This window comes from Mauremys mutica, chromosome 13 (assembly GCF_020497125.1).
Source record: "Mauremys mutica isolate MM-2020 ecotype Southern chromosome 13, ASM2049712v1, whole genome shotgun sequence".
NCBI lineage: Eukaryota > Metazoa > Chordata > Testudines > Geoemydidae > Mauremys > Mauremys mutica.
The window spans coordinates 40,786,302-40,805,981 of NC_059084.1; the positions used below are offsets into that span (position 1 = coordinate 40,786,302).

Below are 19,680 nucleotides of genomic sequence, written 5' to 3' on the forward strand. Positions count from 1 at the left end.
CCTAAGACTAACAATTTCTTTCTTATTGCAAATCCTGTGGGGGAGATTGTTAGTCCCAGTCCAGTTCAAAGTTTTTAAGAAGTACAATCGAGTCCCAAAACTTTTAATAAGGTCTCACTTCAACCCATCACCATTAAGCTTTTATGTCTCCAAAGCGTTGTTTTTACTAATGCCTCATGCCACTGACTTGTATTTTCTCAAATGTAATTGCATTTAGTGAAATAACCTAATGAGCCTCTGGGGGGAAATCTTTCACCGTATGATGAAGCACTAGTTTTCCTATCGGAGTGATAACAATGGGCCAGATTGCCAGCTGGATTACATTGACGTTAACTCCATTGGCGTGAGTGGGCCAGATCCCCAGCTGGTGTAAACCAATGAATATGCATTGGGGTTAGTGAACAACATTCTTCTCTGATATAAATTGACGTAGCTCTGCTGGATCCATGGGCCAGTTCCCCAGTTGGTAGGCATAAACTGTAGCTCCATTGGAGTCAATGGGCCAGATCCCCAGCTGATGCAAATTGATGTATCCCCATTAAAGTAAACAGAACTATGGGTTTACTAGAACTGAGAATCTATCCCTATAACTGCCCCTTTCTTATCCCTTAATTTCTGCAGCCATGTAGAGCTCTGGGTATGGTATAGCTATCCCCTTTTTCCACCCTAGAGCTTCTGCTGATAGCCGGGCACTGTGGGACACCGTTATTTACCTCTCTCCATTCTGAAATTTACTTTTTATTTCTACCCCTTCTTTCTCTTCTTTTAACCCCTTATTGATCCATGAGAGGATTTTCCCTCTTATCCCATGACAGCTTACTTTTCTTAATAGCCTTTGGTGAGGGACTTTGTCAAAGGCTCACTGAAAATCTAAGTACACTATGTCCACTGGATCTCCCTTGACCACATACTTGTTGACCCTCTCAAATAATTCTAGTAGATTAGTGAAGCATGATCTGCCTTTACAAAAATCCCATTGACACTACCCCAATCAATCATGTTCATCTATTTGTCCAATCATTCTGTTCTTTTCTGTAGTTTCAACCAACTTTCCTGGTACTGAATTGAGGCTTACCAGCCTGTAATTGTCAAGATCACATCTGGAGTCTTTTTAAAAAAAATTGGCATCACATTAGCTATCCTCCAGTCATTTGGTACAGAAGCTAATGTGATAGACCCAGGCCAGTTGGGTACAGCAGAATAGAAGAATAGCAGAAGGCAGATATACTGGCCACTGTTCCCTGACTGACCAGAGCAGGGGCTGCTCCAGGCTAATGAGAACACCTGACTCTAATTAAGGCCCTGCTGATACTATAAAAAGGGCTCACTCCAGTCAGGCAGGGGAGAGCCAGGAAGCCAGAGGAGAGGAAGTGCGGCTGAAGGGCTGGTTAATGAAGACACCCTCAAACCATCGGTAAGGGAGCCCTAAGGTAAGGGTGAAGAAGGGAGAAACAGGAGAGCTGTGGGGAAGTGGCCCAGGGAAATGTAACAACTCTGGCATTGAAAGGTTGTCTGCCAACAGCTGCTACCATTAGGGTCCCTGGGCCAGAACCCGGAATAGAGGGCGGGCCTGGGTTCCCCCCAACCCACCACTACAGGAACATCTCCTGGGAGGAGAAGTCAGGCCCCTGTCAGGACAGGAGGCTAAACTGTTCTGAAATAAGCCCTCAGCGACAATAGAGACTGTGGGAGTTCTCTCACCAACCTCCTTGCTGGCCTATGATGAAAAGGGCTCAGTAGACTGTAATTCCGGCCCTAGAGAGAGAAGGGCTACGTGAAGGGTCACAGTGAGCTACTGAGGCTAGCATAAACCGCCTAGAAGCTCGGGACCTACGTGGGCAAGGTCAGAGCTCTGCCACACTAATTTAAATGATAGGTTACAGACTACAGTTAGTAGTTCTGCAATTTCACATTTGAGTTCCTTCAGAACTCTTGTGTGAATACCATCTGGCCTTGGTGACTTATTTACATTTAGTTTATCCTTTTTTTTAAAACCTCCTCTGATGACACCTCAATCTGAGACAGTTCCTCAGATTAGTCACCTAAAATAGTAGTAGAATGCTTCAGGATCAAGATGGGCACCATGGAGCTCGGCTCTCTTGAATTGTACTGCAGTTTATTTCCTTTGATATCAATGATGGTCTGTCTTGTGTATGAACTGCAAGATTTAGCACCATCCTTTTCTTTCTCCCTTTCCCTCCCACGCAATCAATTAATGAATCAACAAGGAAGAAGATAAATGAAATTTCAGAAAGGACTAATGATTACCCATTCTGTAACACTCAAATGCAAGGTCACCCAGTCCATCCCCCCTTAAAGTCATTGGGGTACACAAAATATTATTTGGCATTTGGGTACTGATTGACATTATTCTAGGTGGGGGAGGTTTAGGTTGGAAATTAGGGAAAACTTTTTCATTAGGAGGGTAGTGAAACAATTGAATGGGTTACCAGAGATCTGGTCTGTTACTGTGCGGAGGTCCAGGGGCGTGAAGAAGGGAATCCTCAGTCAGACATTATTTAAATCTGGATATCCAGACAACTTGTTTCCAAGAGTTTTAAAAGAGATGTCTGCAGAGCTCACTGGATCATTAATGTTTCTTTGTAGTGAGTCTTGGAACACAGGGAAAGTTCCAGAAGACTGGAAATAATCTAATCTTGTGCCAATATTTAAAAGGGATAAATAGGGTGACCCAAGTAATTATTGGCCTCTCAGCCTGACATTGATCCTCGCCAAGCATGGCTGATATGGGACTCAATTAATAAAGAATTTAATGTTGTTAATATAATTAATGCAAATGTACACGGGTTATGGAAAATAGATCCTGTCAAATTAACCTGATTTCTTTTTTCTGATGAGATTACAAGTTGGGTTGATAAAGAGATGGATGTTGATGAAATAATATATTTCGACATCTGGAAGGCATTTGAGGTGGTACCGCATAACATTTTGCAAGGATTGGTTCCTGGCCCAACACAACTTAACATTTTTATCAGTGACCTGGAAGAAACATAAAACATGACTCATAAACTTTGCAGTAAATAATGTGGTAAATAATTAAGAGGATGGGCCGCTGATATCTGGATAACTTGCTAAACTGGACATGCAAACAATATTCCTTTTGATATGGCTAAATGTAAATGTTTAGGAACATCTAGGAACAAAGAATTAGGCCGTACTTACAGGATGGGGAACTCTATCCTGTGATTTGGCGGTTGTGGATACTCAACTGAACATAAACTTCCAATACAACAGAGGTGAATGCAATCCTTGGATGCGGAAATAAGGGAATCTCAAGTAGGAATAGAGAAGTTGTTTCATGTGTATATTTAGCAGTGGTGCTACTGCTGCTCTAATACTCTTCTCTTCTCCACCAGTTTATGCACATCTTCTTGAACTGTGAGGGTTCAGAGAAGAGCCATGAGAATAATTAAAGGATTGGAGAAATGCCATATATTGATAGACTCAAGGAGCTCAATCTATTTAGCTTAACAAAGGTAAAGTTAAGGGGTGACTGTCAGAAAAGTTTTGTTTTGTTTTGCTTTGTTTTGTTTTTCCTCCTAAAAACTCTCTTCAGCTAAAGGGAAAGAGGCTAGGGAATGTTGTTAGAATAAAAGTGTTACTTAATACTTTAAATTTCAAATGCTTTTAAGGAGCTGAGCTCCCATTTAGACTAGGGACTGAATGGCTAGGCAACAGTTCTGCAGAAAAAGACCTAGGGGTTACAGTGGACAAGAAGCCGACTATGAGTCAACGGTGTGTGCCCTTGTTGCCAAGAAGGCTAAGGGCATTTTGGCCTGTATAAGTAGGGGCATTGCCAGCAGATCGAGGAACATGATCATTCCCCTCTATTTGACATTGGTGAGGCCTCATCTGGAATACTGTGTCCAGTTTTGGGCCCCACACTACAAGAAGGATGTGGAAAAATGGGAAAGAGTCCAGAGGAGGGCAACAAAAATGATTAGGGGGCTGGAGCACATGACTTATGAGGAGAGGCTGAGGGAACTGGGATTGTTTAGTCTGCAGAAGAGAAGAATGAGAGGGGATTTGATAGCTGCTTTCAACTACCTGAAAGGGGGTTCCAAAGAGGTTGGATCTAGACTGTTCTCAGTGGTAGAAGATGACAGAAGAAGGAGTAATGGTCTCAAGTTGCAGTGGGGGAGGTTTAGGTTGGATATTAGGAAAAACTTTTTCACTAGGAGGGTGGTGAAGCACTGGAATGGGTTACCTAGGGAGGTGGTGGAATCTCCTTCTTTACAGGTTTTTTAAGTCAGACTTGACAAAGCCCTGGCTGGGATTATTTAGTTGGGGATTGGTCCTGCTTTGAGCAGGGAGATGGACTAGATGACCTCCTGAGGTCCCTTCCAACCCTGATATTCTATGATTCTATAATTCATTTTCAAAAGTGCCCCAATAATTTCCTAGAGGCACCTAAATATCTTTAAAACTTGGCCTTAGTAACTTGGGAGTCTAAGGACTTCTTTACGCTTTTAACACTACAGCCGTCCATGTCTTTTTAGGTATCCTTCAGCATTAGCATTTGCCATCTTGTTACTATTAAGACAATAATTATTTTGAGCTCTATTTTAAAATGTTGCTTTTCTCTACTTCCAATCCTGAAAAGCGACCCAACTAGGCAGACTTTTCTGTCTTGAAGTTCTCAGACTATTTTTAGAGCATATGGACTGTACATCAGTAGAGAGATTGTGTTGTGGAAGGTTCCTTTCTCATTTGTGATCCTCTGCCTATCCATCCAGACAAAATTATGGGGACTATCCACATTGCCATTCAACATCACATAACATAGAATATCAGAGTTGGGAAGAAACCTCAGGAAGTCATCTAGTCTAACCCCTTGCTCAAAGCAGGACCAATCCCCAGATGGATTTTTGCCCTAATCGGCCCCCTCAAGGACTGAGCTCACAAACCTGGGTTTAGCAGGCCAATGCTCAAACCACTGAGCTATCCCTCCAATCCCTGCACAAACTACAGAAATTATTCATATGGAAAAGTGATATTATGTTAGCATTAGTAACTGGATCAGTGTGAAATATACAGTTTTAAGATGGCATTCAGCATTGCACCTGCAGTCTAATATGCCTTTTATTTTCATGTTGTCTGCTCTAATATATATAGAATTGCTGAAAGAACGAAAGAATGTCAGGCCATCCATCCCTATGGTAGTTGAAATTAAGATACAGAAAATCTCTGCAACACTGAATTCCTCCAAAGTTCTGTCCCCATTCGGAATGAATTGCTCCTTAACCATTAAAAGTTACACTCTGGCAATTAATTCCATAGGGCAAAGAGCTAAGAAAGTGCCAACTGGATAGAAACTTTTGTCTTTCATTCAGTTCAGATTCACGGGCAAATAAAATGGATTTGAAATTGTTTAAGGGAACAGATCCTCAGCTGGTGTAAATCAATAGTAGCTCCGGTGGAGTTAATGAGGCCTGATTCCTAACTGGTGAAAACTGGCATAGCTTCATGGTCATCTTAGGGCCAGATCCCCAGCTAATGTAAAACTAAGTATCTCCATTGAAATCAAAGGACCACATCTCCACTTGGTATGAAGAGCCCTAACTACTTGGAACTCAATGGAACTGTATTAATTTACACTATTTTAGGAGATTGTGCTGAGCTTTTAGTGTGTGCCTCTGGGTACCTCTTAGTGACCAACATCTAATACCCAGAGCAGTCTGAGTTGTGGGTTCCTCTGGAGGCTGCATCCTAAGAGCTGCTGACGAAATGTAGGAGGAAAAACAATCTCTACTCCCCCAGAGCTGTTTATGTGGCATTAATGAAGGAACAGGCTATTCCAGGCCAGCTGGGGCTCTGGTGCCACTGGGATCTGAGCTATTGTAGGTCACATGTTACCAATATATATTCTATTCTGCAATCTTCTTGGGATGCCTTATGGGACTCAGCTCTGCCTTGCTTTTAACCAAGGGTCCTTGCAGGGATGCTGCCATCCTGTGAGATCCAGGCTGGGAGCTCTTCCCCTTCTGTGGGGTTAGAATCAGCTAGGGATGGTTGTCAAGGTGGATTGTTCCTGAGATGAGATCAGAGCTGGGCTCACTGCCCTGGAGACCAGATTCAGCTATTTAGCTCCAGGCAAGGTACATCCTGGGCTATGACTGTGTCTGAATCCTGCACAAGCCAGGATCAATTTCAGAGATGGGAGAGGCTTTCAGTCCCCAATGCCATTCAGTCCTTCACATTTCAGCCAAGCCTGCCCAAGGAGGAGAGCACCCATCTGTGGAGTGGGTCCCTGTCTGCTCGGATCTGCAGAGAGACCCATCAACTCAAGAAATATTGTGAAGGGACTGGGAGACAGCAGCTTCATAACATAGTGATGAGGCATTACTGACAGGTGCACAGACAGACAGTGACAGAAGAATCCTGGCAGTGGACTGTCCAGTGCTTCACAGGCTGGGAAACAGTCCACAAAGACCAACACTGTAAGTATGCTATTTCAGTTAAATATGTTTGGGTGCTAATATACTGGAGCAATGTAATACTAGAACTATGAGTTACAATTGTAACTCTTTGAAACTTTTACTATCAGTTAATCAAATATCTAGAGCTGCTCATTTTTTTCCAGCATAAAAATTTCTATTTTCGTTGAAATTGTAGAAACCAAACATTTTTTTGGTTTTGTGAATCGAGAACCAAACTATTGCTCTTAAAAAATGCTGAAAACTTAAAAATTGTCACTGTTTTTTGAAAAAAGAAACAGATTTTTCCAATACATACATTGATTTTAAGGATAGCACATATCTATCATAAAAATGTTTTCAGTTTAAAGCCCGCTTTTCCTTTGAAATCATTTAAACAGAAAATATCGGAATTCCCCAGATTGGAAACTAATAATTAAGCCAGTGGGCCAACACTGATATTGTCCAATATCACATTTATTGCTGTTTCAAAGAGATTTGTGCAGGATGGTAAAACTGAGAAAGTGGCAATATTAGTATCCTCAGACTATGTTTTATACATGAAGTCACTTTTAAACTGAGGCACAGAGAGTTGAAGCCCCCAGCCAAAGCCTGTCTCTGCTCAATGACATAGAAGAGGGCAATGTGGCTAGACTCCAGATCTCCTGTTCTACCACCGTATCCTCTGTCCCACACTGATGCCCGCTAACCAGAAATACTCAGGTGGAGTGCACACAGACATAGTAAGACACAGCTTATGTCCCAGAGAATTTACAACTGAAGTGGATGGGACAGAGAAAAGGAGGGAGGGGAAACAGAGGTATGAGGAGGGTAAGTAACTGGCCCAAGGTAACACAGCAGGTCCATGGAAGAACCAAGAATAGAAACTAAGTCTCCTGATGGCCACTGAATGGCCAAGGCCAGATATACAGTCACAGAGAGGAATTACACAACACAGATGTAGCTGAGTGATGCTATTAGCCCCTCATCACACAGAGATGGAAATGCAGCTGGGATTTGGTGCCACAGATCAGTTTTGGAAACAGGCAGGAGGCCGTCTATGTGGTGTTGCAGTGGAATTCTTTCAACTGAGCTTCAGTGAGGATGCTTTCTGAGTTCATAGGTTTTTAAGGCCCCGCTTGAGAAAGCCCTGACTTGGATGATTTAGTTGGGGATTGGTCCTGCTTTGAGCAGGGGGCTGGATTAGATGACCTCCTGAAGTCTCTTCCAATCCTAATATTCTAAGATTCAATTATTCCATGTCATAACTCCTCAAAAACTGGAAATCAGGCACCATTTGCTTTTTAATACATTACCTCCACATCCAAGTTTGCATATTTCCCCAATGGTGGAAATATCTTTGCTAGATCATTGGGGTTGGAGGTGCTTTGCCCCTCCTTCACACAGCATTTTATCAAGCCACATCCTGAGCCAGACCTTTGGATGGTGTAAACTGATACAGTTCCATTGACATTAAGGGACCCATGCCAATTTGCACATATATGATAACTCACCACTCCTAGTTAAGAGCAGTGATAAGTGCTGTTCATCGTTGACACTCACATCATGAGATATTGCAGCATGGAATCAGTGGCACTCCCTCTCTCACTGTAATCCCCACCACTATCTTAGTGCTTCTCTCCACAGCCATCATACAATGAACTGAGAAAGAAAATGTCCAACCAAACCACCCTGACCGAGTTCCTTCTCCTGGGATTCTCTGACGTTCGGGAGCTGCAGATTTTGCACTTTGTAGTATTTTTAGTGATTTACCTGGTAGGCCTGATGGGGAATCTTCTCATCATCACAGTCGTAGCCCTCGACCACCATCTTCACACCCCCATGTACTTCTTCCTGATGAATCTGTCCATTATAGACCTCGGCTCCATCTCTGTCACCATCCCCAAATCCATGATCAATTCCCTCATGAACACCAGGTTGATTTCTTATCCTGGATGTGTCACCCAAGTCTTTCTCTTCGTAGTCTTCATTGCAGCTGATCTTGCCTTACTCACCATCATGGCATACGACCGATATGTCGCCATCTGTCAACCACTGCACTATGAGAGAGTGATGAATGGGAGATCTTGTGTCCATATGGCAGCCAGTGCCTGGATTACTGGTATTGTCTACTCTGCACTGCACACTGGAAATACCTTCAAGTTACCCTTCTGCCAGTCCAATGTCATCAACCAGTTCTTCTGTGAAATCCCCCAGCTACTCAAGATCACCTGCTTTGACTCGTACCTCAGTGAAGTTGGGCTTCTTGCCTTTAGTGTGTTTTTAAGTTTAAACTGCTTTGTTTTTATTATTGTGTCTTATGTTCACATCTTCAAAGCAGTGCTGAGAATCCGCTCTGAGCAGGGCCGGCGTAAAGCCTTCTCCACCTGCCTCCCTCACCTCATTGTGGTCTCTTTGTTTCTTTGCACGGGCTTCTTTGAGTACCTGAAACCCACCTCCAGCTCAGCATCAGGTCTGGATCTCATGATGGGTGTTCTCTATTCCCTGGTGCCTCCAGTGATGAATCCAATCATCTACAGCATGAGAAACAAGGAGATCAAAGCTGCATTAAAGAAACTGATTTTTGGAGGTTATTCAACAAAGATTAAAATGTCCATCATTGGTACTTGATTGAGATTTCATTCTGAGCTTCTTTATGAATATAATCAACTGATGAGAAAATTGTCTCCTTGAGAACATAGGGTGCAATCTGTTTATGAATTTATAAAATCTGGACTAACTCCACTGCAGTAAAATGAGATAATTTAGAATTACACCAGTGTAAATAAGATCAGAATCTAAATATCAATCCATAAATGTACATACACACCTATCTATATGCCTTATACTGCTAATATCACGTTGCACAGAATATCAATAGCCATAGCTAAGTCACTAGTGGACTTCATTAACTTTCTGGTGCTTCTCCTTTTTTGGGATAAAAAATGTGGTTGGGCTATGAGGGGTTTGGCTTGTTTGTTTGCTTGTTTCTTTTTCATGTTGTGTCATTTTATAGATTCATTGATTGATTTGTTTCTTTATTCTAGGTGACTTTAGTAAAGTAGGAATTTGCAGGGTGGAATATGTTTGATTAAATGTGAATATCCATTTATTTTGTCATCTATTCAAGGTGTCAATGTCATAATATCTTTGAAGGGGTTTCCTGGGAGACTTGGAGTTTTCCTTTCCTCAGTGATGAAGAATTAAAAATACTTTCTGTAGGTGTGTTAATAGTTGAGTTCCTGTTTAAATTATTGTTTTAATGCTGATGGGATTTTATTGTCTTATTTATGATGTGTTAGGGAACCTACATCCTTATATAAATTATGTGTATTATCTTTTTTATTTAAATAAATAAATACTGTATTCTTCTTGCTGTGGTGGAAAGGCACTTTGGAAGAGAAAGCTATTGCAATATTTCCTAAAGACAAACTGAGTCTGAGTAATAAACCCAAATGTTTATCCTACCGAACTACTGCAGTGATAGATCTGGAATTGCTCATATTTTTTCTTATGTTACGCTTTGTTCCTATAGTGGTAAATAAATTGTACTTTTTATGGTGAAGGCCGGGCTAGTCACTCAACTTACTACTGGTCACAGCTCCTGTGGGAAGAACTGCAGGTACTAAGCCTGGTGGGAGAAATAATGGTGATTGCACAAATTGCTATAGCCTGGGACCCAGTTTGAGAGGGAATATGACATGATTCACCTCTAAGAGAGGAACAAGCGCAAGATGAAGACATAGGGGTTTGCATTCAAAGACCAGAGCACAATGCAGAGGTTATTCAAACCTTGTAACCATAACAAATGGGATTTAGCCATTTGCTTCAAAGGGTAGATTGGGATTTGGCCAACGGTCTCCCATCCACACAAGGATTCAATTGTGTCAAGATCACAGAATTTGGCTGCATTGTTATTGTTATTATTATTTATCATTTATAAAACCATGGTTGTGCATGGTTGTGTATACTGCATATGTATTTAAAACTCAGCTCCTCTGAATGTTCTGAACTACGGTACTAATCTTGAAAAACTCATAAGCGAGTGCTTAACTTTAAATATTGGAAGACACATTGAAGTCTTACAGCTAAACCTATGTTGTTGTTGTTGTTTGTTGTTTTGGGGGGGGGGGGCTTTTGGGGTATGGATGTGATTTTCAGCTAGGCCTATCATAATTAGTCTACCAACTCTTAGATATTGGCTATTGCCCAAAGTCACTAAATATGCCAGTGGCAAAACAAGGAGCCAAGGCCCATGGGAGTTACATGCCTAAAAACCTTTGAGGACCTGGACCTGAATCAAGTTCCTCTGAATTCCTATCTAGTGCACTAACTACATCACCCTCCTTTGAAATTCCAGCCTAAATATTTAATTTGCATGTGCAAATATTGTGTAATTTGGGTTGCAGAAAAAGGTTACATTTGCAAATATGACTCCAAACATTTCAAATATTGCCTTCATAACAAGAAGACATAACAAGAAGACATCAAATACAATCACTGATGGATCCTTAAAATGACCTGGAGTTGTCACACAACACACCGATGTATTGTATGCCCCAGCTTTGAACTCATCCCTACATAACCCACCACAACATTTGATTGGCAACAATTGTCCATTTTGATGGGTATCAGTCTCCTTGGAGAGAACATGAAGTGACTGGGACTGGGAGATTGAACTAGCCTCTCCCACTTCTGAGGTGTTCCCTTCAGATCAGGACTGGTCCTTGGTCTCTGCTGACGCTGCTCATATGGGGTTGACTGGTTTCAGTTTGGATGGTTGGGATGTTTGGTGAGCACATTCATGACATGCCAAGGAGTTGACGCACAACACCAATCTTTTTACTTGTATTTCTAGTACTTCCTTTTTATTCCCCATATCTCTCACATTAGAAGACATACATCTAAGATGTCTGTAAGATTTCCCCTCTGTGTTCCCTCTTGTGTCTCCTTTGTTCATGATGCAATGTCCCATGTTTCCCCCAGATCTCAACCCTTCACCGAGGTCTCCATGTTCCGGACTACCTCTGTATTTTGTTTCCTTCCCCCTTCAAACTTAGTTTAAAGCCAGCCTCACTAGGTTACCAGTCTGTAGCCAAAGATACTTTTTATCTTTCTTCAATAGACGGACCCCAATTCTGCTCAGCAGTCCTTCTTCTCAGAACAGTATCCAGGGCTGAGGAAGTTAAAGCCCTCCTGACGACACCATCCACGCAGCCAGGCATTCACCTCCTGAATGTGTCGGTCTCTGCCTGGGCCCCTATCCTCATCTGGGAGGATCAAAGATAACACCACCTGCTCCCAGCTCCTTCACCCTCACTTCCAGAACCCAGTAGTAACAGCTCATCTGCTCAGGCTCATACCTCGCAGATACCATTACTTCCCGCTTAGATGTAGTACTAGTAGTCAGAGGGCCGGATGATCCTCGAGAATCCTTCCATAATGTCTCAGATACGGGCCTCTGGCAGACAGTACACCTCCTGGGAAGCCAGGTCAGTCAGGCAGATGGCAGGGGGTCAATAAAGTGACCCTTCCAGTCAGGGCAGCATGACCTAATGTCCAGAGTCAATAAATTTGCCCCACTCTGTGGAATTGTGTGGCCTCTTGGCCCATTGGGGAAGTGAGGCACCACTCAGGGGTGTGTGGTGCCCAGGGTAGGGGGAATCAGGCCCTCCCTTCTTCTCCAGGTCCCACCCCAGGGCTCAGGCGGTGGTCAGTGTACTCACCACTGAGTCCGTGGGCATCCTCCTGAAACACGCTGACTGCTTCCCCAGTTCACTCACCAGAGAACAGTATACATCCCCTGGGCTGCTTCCTACCCTTTCTCCCTCAGCGGTGCTCTATGACTCCCCTGGATCTCTGGGGTCCTCAAGTGGCATAGCTCCTGTCGGAGCAGACTCTTCTCTGGGCTCCTCAGGCTGTCTGGGGTCCATCTGAAGCTCTGCATCCTGTGGATCTGTATCTGGAGCCTGGAGCAGCTCCCTGGAGAGAGCCTGCAGTCTGCATCTTCCCCCTTCAGCCGTCTGCCCACACTGAGTTGGGCTGCTTCCTTTTATACTCTGCCTCCAGGCTGAACATGCCCAGCAGAGTCAGAGAGCCGGGGCTTCCTCAGCCTGAAAAGCACAGTTAACCCTTTAGGGGCTGGTTCAGGTTAGGTACATCCCAACACACCTGGTCAGAAGCCTCACCGGTGAAAGTTTATTACCCAATCCGCCACTTCTACAAAGGAAAGTCAACATGTACCAGCCTCTGTACACTGAGCAGATTCTCCAAGCATTTCAAGCAAAACACCATTTTAGGTAAAACATAAAACAGATTTATTAACTACAGAAAGATAGATTTTAAGTGATTATAAGTAATAAGCGTACATATCAAAGTTGGTTACTCAATAAATAAAAGCAAAATTACAATCTGAGTTCTACAAACGAGAAAGAATTTGACTCAAACACTGTCTCACCATGATGGTATAGTTCCTTCGGACACAGACTGGGATTCCTCTTTTCAGCCTGGGACCACCTCCCCCATTCAAAGCCTTTGTCCACGAGATGTCTTTCCAGGCATTGAGTTGTGGGGGGAATGAGACCAAGCAACGGGGTCATTTCCCCTCTTTATAGCTTTCTCCAGCTTTCTGGAAAGATCCTTTGCTATGATGTGAGTAAAGCAGTATCCATTCCATATGTGCTCCCTCTGAAAAGCCTTCATTGTACACAGATCATGTGATAGTCCTTAATGGGTCATCAACGTTGGCTGGTTTCTCCATTGTTGTACCTGAAAGGCTGATTGTAAGATTTCCAATCTTACAATATATTTCAGTAACACACACATAGCAAACTTCATAACTTCCCATACAGTGATAGCACATACAATACAACAGGATATTAATGATCTTTTAAATGATACCTCATAAGGCATATTTTGTACAAAACCTATCATAATAATGTATTAGAGGGGTAGCCATGTTAGTCTGGATCTGTAAAAAGCTACAAAGAGTCCTGTGGCACCTTATAGATTAACAGACGTATTGGAGCATGAGCTTTCATGGGTGAATACCTACTTCGTCAGACGCAGTGGTTAATCACCCACGAAAGCATATGCTCCAATATGTCTGTTAGTCTATATGGTGCCACAGGACTCTTTGTTGCTTTCTATCATAGTCATATCACCATGGAAAATATGGGGGTGCCAGGGTACTGTTTTGGAGCACAGAGTGTCACAGGGACATAGTTAGCAGATTTCAAGTACATAAAAGATTGTTAGAAGGATGAGGGAGAAAATTTGTTCTCCTCAACCTCAGAGGATAGGACAAGAATCAATGGGTTTAAATTGCAGAAAGGGCGGTTTAGTGTGGACAGTAAGGAAAACCTCTTAACTGTCACAGTGGTTAATTATTGGAATAAATTGCCCAGGGAATCTTCATCATTGGAGAGTTTTAAGAGCAAGTTAGACAAACACCTGTCAGGGATGGTCTAGATAATACTTAGTCCTGTCATGAGTGCAGGGGACTGGACTAGTCCTACGATTCTATGATTCTAGGATAAATATAGAAATAGGGCCCCTGTTGCACCATCTTGGTTGGTACCTTGTGGTTGCACCAGGGATCTCCAGACGTAAGGGTGGGAGTCTCTGCAGCTTGATCTAAAGAGGCAGGCTCCCTGATAGGGGTGTGACAGACTCCTGGACTCTGGGGATTGGGCGCAGAGGGGATTTGTAACACAGAGAGACCAGTGGGTGGCATTTGTACAAGTTACTCTGTGCGGCTGCTTTATCTGAACTCAATTCACCTCACACATTCTGGAGGCCAGACTTCCCACTAATCTCATGTCATCGTTATTGCAGTTTATTCTCAGGTACACATGGTCACTCAGATCCTCATACTCCAGAAATGTGCACGTAACCCAGGCTAACACAGTGTGGCTCATTGTCTCCTTTAGTGGTCAGAGCTTGTACAGCAGCTTATGAGTCTGTTTTTGTCTCTGTACTAGTTTACTTACTGCTTGTAGCGTAGGCAGTACGGGATCCTGCTTGAAAATCTACAGGCCCTGTGTTCAACCCCAACGTAGCTTCTATCAAGGATAGATGTAAATGGATGTATCTCCATTGAAATCAGGTATCCAGATCCCCATAGAGTGTAAATTGGTTAAGCGCTATCAAAGTGAATAGAACTACACTGGTTTGTCAAGGATCTAGCCCTAAATGTTAAGGTCTGATTATTTTCTCACATATGCCAGTTTTATGCCAGTCTGACTCCATTGATGCCATGCGGAACAGCCTTCCAAGGTGAGCAGTGGGGGCAAAAAACCTAACTGACTCCAAGACTGAGCTTGATAAGCTTATGGAGGGGATGGCATGATGAGACTGCCTACAATGGTATGTGGCCATTGGCAACTACCAGTAGCAAAAATCGCCAACTTCTGGAGATGGAACACTAGATGGGGAAGAGTCTGAGTTACTACAGATAATTGTTTCCAAGGAATCTGCAGGTGGGTCTTGCCCACATACTCAGGGTCTAACTGATCGCCATATTTGGAGTCAGATTGGCAGAGAGCCTGCGGGATTTTTACCTTTCTCTGCTGCATGGTATATGAGTCACTTGTAGGTTTAAACTAGTGTAAATGGTGAATTCTCTGTAATTAGAACTGTTTACACCATGATTTGTCACTAATTCAGCCACAGACTAACGGTCTATTACAGGAGCGGGTGGGTGCCGTTCTGCGACCTGCAATGTGCAGGAGGTCAGATTAGATAATCATGATGGTCTCTTTTGTCCTTAATTAATACACAAAAGGGAAAGAAGCTCCCATCTTTGCTTTCTATTGTCCATGGAACAGGTGTAAGTGGCAACGCAGTTTAATAGGCATTGCTTGGGCACAGAATGAAAGGCTGATTCTTCCCACCTATGAAATACACACAATCTTAACTCCAGGGTTGGGTCAGATCTTCTGATGATGTAAACCAGCCCAAGTACATTGACATCAGTGGAATTAATCTGGATTTGCACTGGGGGCAATTGAGAGCCCACTTCTGCATGAACTATGTTGTCATGGAAATAAATGACATAGACTGGGAGACACAAACTGAAAGAGTATTTATTCGAGAAAGACAGAAAATTAATTCTATGTGAATAACTTGCCCACAGTCAGTCTCCTCAATGAAGATTTGATCTCCTTGTTCCTCATGCTGTAGATGACCGGATTCATCATAGGAGGTACCACAGAATAGAGAACAGCCATTACAAGATCCAGACCTGATGCTGAGCTGGAGGTGGGTTTCAGGTAGGCAAAGATGCCAGTGAAAACAAACAAGGAGACCACAGTGAGATGAGGAAGGCAGGTGGAGAAGGCTTTATGCCGGCTCTGCTCAGAGGGGATTCTCAGCACTGTGTTGAAGATCTGAACATACGACACAATTATAAAAACAAAACAACTTAAGGCTATGCATGCACTAAAGATGAGAGCCCCAATTTCACCGAGATACAAGTCAGAGCAGGAAAGTTTGAGGAGCTGGGGGATTTCACAGAAGAACTGATCCACTATGTTGCCTGCACAGAAAGTTACTGCAAATGTGTTCCCGGTGTGCAGTGCAGCGTAAAGAATTCCACCGATCCAGGCACTGGCTGCCATTTGGACACAAGCTCTCCTGTTCATCACGCTCTCATAGTGCAGTGGTTGGCAGATGGCGACGTATCGGTCGTATGCCATGATGGTGAGAAGGAAAAAATCTGTTCCCATGAAGAAGATGAGGAAAAAGACTTGGGTGACACATCCAGCATAGGAAATTGATCTGGAGTTGATTAGGGAATTGACCATGGATTTGGGGATGGTGACGGAGATGGAGCCAAGGTCTATAATGGACAGGTTCACCAGGAAGAAGTACATGGGAGTGTGAAGATGGTGGTCAAGGGCTACGGCTGTGATGATGAGAAGGTTCCCCATCAGGGCTGCAAGTAAATCACCAGGAACACCAAAGTGCAAAATCTGCAGCTCCCAAATGTCTGAGAATCCAAGGAGAAGGAAATGGGTCAAGGTGGTTCGGTTGGACATTTTCTTCCTCAGAACATCATGTGCTGCCTCTGGAGGGAAGGAGAAGGGCAATGGTCAGGATTACATCAGTAAAATAATTCTCCTTTTGTGAAGGAGACCCTTGGTCAGACCCTTGGCTTCTGCAGATTGGTGTAATATGGGACGGGGAGTGGAGGAACCACTGACTCCAGTGGAGTTAGTCCAGATTTACACTGGGTAGAGTGAGAAGATAATCAGGCCCATTGACCGAATGAGATTAGTGCTGATTTACACCAAGCTGAAGGAAAACAGAGTAAGGACCAATTCCTTTTTAGGGGTCTGTATACCTTTCCACTCAATGAAGTATAAAGTTAGGTGAATCTTATCTTCATTTCATAGAGGGGAAAATGCAGACCAGAGAGCTAGAATGTGCTGTCAGATACAACAGTGTAAATCTCGGGTAATGTCACTGAAAGCAGTGGAATTACTTTGCATTTACACTGCTGTAAATGGGGGTAGCATCTACCACGGAGGTGAAAGAGCTCACTCATGGCTATACAATGACTGACTGTAGAATCAGGAACAGAATGCAGGACAAATCCTGAATCCCAGTCAGCTGTTTTAGCCATGACCGAACACTATCTACCCATAACAGAACAAAAATGTCCCAGGGCTGCTTTCTCGCTTCTATAACCTATAGCACCCATGACCCCATGCTCTCTCAGAGGGGTGGATTTGAACCCAGGAGTCCTGATACTGCCCCACTCCTCCCATAATCATTGGATTACATGCTAAGCCCAGAGCTGGGAATAGAAGCAAGAAGTCCTGACTCCAAGCCACTCACCCTAATCACTCCACCATACGATTCCACTGTTAAAAATTGCAGAAAAACTGCACAGTGCTCTTAATAGCAGCAAGATTAGAAGTACATAAGGACAGCCATACTGGGTCAGACCAAAGGTCCATCTAGCCCTGTATCCTGTCTTCCTACAGTGACCAAGTCTGCTATAGACCACCAGACCAGACCAGAGCAGGGGGATGGGGTAGACGAGGCATTCTTCCAGCAACTAACAGAAGTTAAAGCAGCAAAGAGTCCTGTGGCACCTTATAGACTAACTAATACCCACTTCGTCAGATGTATTAACCCATGAAAGCTCATGCTCCAATATGTCTGTTAGTCTATAATGTGCCACAGGACTCTTTGCTGCTTTTACAGATCCAGACTAACACGGCTACCCCTCTGATTCTTAACAGAAGTTACTAGATCACAGGCCCTGGTTCTCATGGGGGACTTCAATCACCCCGAGCAATACAGCAGTGCACAGACAATCCAGGAAGTTTTTGGAAAGTGTAGGGGACAATTTCTAAGTGCAAGTTCTGGAGGAATCAACTAGGGGCACAGATCTTCTTGACCTGCTGCTCACAAACCAGGAAGAATTAGAAGGGGAAGCAAAAGTGGATGTGACTCCAGGAGGCAGTAACCATGTGATGTTCAAGTTCAGGATCCTGACAAAAGGAAGAAAGGAGAGCAGCAGAATACGGACCCTGGATTTCAGAAAAGCAGACTTTAACTCCCTCAGGGAACTGATGGATAGGATCCCCAGGGAGAACAACATGAGGGGGAAAGGAGTCCAGGAGAGCTGGCTGTATTTTAGGTTTCAGAGTAGCAGCCGTGTTAGTCTGTATCCGCAAAAAGAACAGGAGTACTTGTGGCACCTTAGAGACTAACAAATTTATTTGAGCATAAGCTTTCATGGGTTACAGCCCACTTCTTCGGATGCACAGAATGGAACATATAGTGAGGAGATATATATTTAATACAGATAGCATGAAAAGGTGGGATTTGTCTTACCAACTCTGAGAGGCCAATTAAGTAAGAGAAAAAACTTTTGAAATGATAATCAAGATAGCCCAGTACAGACAGTTTGACAAGAAGTATGGGAATCCTTATTGAGGTTGCAGGAACAAGCCATCCCAGTGTGTCGAAAGAATAGTAAATATGGCATGCTGTCATGGGTCTCACCCCATTCTGAACTTTAGGGTACAGATGTGGGGACCTGCATGGACACTTCTAAGCTTAATTACCAGCTTAGATCTGGTATCGCTGCCACCATCCAGAATGCTCAGTGTCTGGATCACTCCTTTTCCCCCCAAAACCTTCCCCTCCCTGAGTAGCCTTGAGAGACTCCTTCACCAATTCCCTGGTGAGTCCAGATCCAATCCCTTGGGTCTTAACACAAGGAGAATTTAACCATCCTCCCTTCTTTCCCCCACCAATTCCTGGTGAGTCCAGTTCCAATCCCCTTAGATCTTAAAAAAAAGGAAAAATCTATCAGGTTCTTAAAAAGACTTTTAATTAAAGAAAAGAAAGGTAAAAGAAAGAAAAAAACAACCTCTGGGAGACATCATATCAGCTAATCTCACAAACAATAACTTGAAAACACAGTATGTTCCCCTGGGCAAAAATCTTAATACACACAAGAATACCCAAATTTGATAATTCCCTTAATTTGCACCAAGACAAGTACAAAAGAAAATAAACATAAACCTATTTATTCCTTTCTAAAACTTACTACTCTGATAAGAGGCTCGTTTCTTGATCTTTTTCACTCCGGCTGAAACTGAAAACTGACTAAACAAAGGAAACTTCCCTCCTTCCTTTTGAATCATCTTGTTCCTCCATTGGTCCCTTTGGTCAGGTGTCAGCTAGGCTAGGTGAACTTCTTAACCCTTTACAGGTAAAACAGGCATTAACCCTTAGCTATCTGTTTATGACTCAGGCGAACAGCTTGGCTTAACAGTGAAATCCTTGCTGATCTTCAACACAAAAAAGAAGCTTACCAGCAGTGGAAGCTTGGACAAATGACCAAGGAGGAGAATAAAAATATTGCTCAGGCATGCAGAAGTAAAATCAGGAAGGACAAATCAGAAATGGAGTTACAACTAGCAAGGGATGTTAAGAATAACAAGAAGGGTTTCTACAGGTATGTTAGCAATATGAAGAAGGTCAGGGAAAGTGTTGGCCACTTACTGAATGTGGGAGGCACCCTAGTGACAGAGGATGTGGAAAAAGCTAATGTACTCAATGATTTTTTTGCCTCTGTCTTCACAAACAAGGCCAGCTCCCAGACTGCTGCACTGGGCAGCACTGTATGAGGAGGAGGTGACCAGCCCTCTGTGGAGAAAGAAGTGGTTCAGGACTATTTAGAAAAGCAGGACATGCACAAGTCCATGGGATTGGATGC

At 43.2% G+C, this 19,680-nt stretch overlaps 1 protein-coding gene and 1 pseudogene across 1 annotated transcript; one reads left to right on the plus strand and one right to left on the minus strand.

Annotated features, from left to right (window-relative positions):
• The first annotated feature begins 8,111 nt into the window (after positions 1 to 8,111).
• On the plus strand, positions 8,112 to 9,046 carry LOC123348864 (annotated as a pseudogene).
• Positions 9,047 to 15,550: 6,504 nt separating this feature from the next.
• LOC123347320 (olfactory receptor 14A16-like) lies at positions 15,551 to 16,135 on the minus strand. Its single transcript, XM_044984739.1, has one exon. It carries the CDS (start codon positions 16,133 to 16,135, stop codon positions 15,551 to 15,553), a length of 585 nt encoding a protein of 194 aa, XP_044840674.1.
• Positions 16,136 to 19,680: the final 3,545 nt, after the last annotated feature.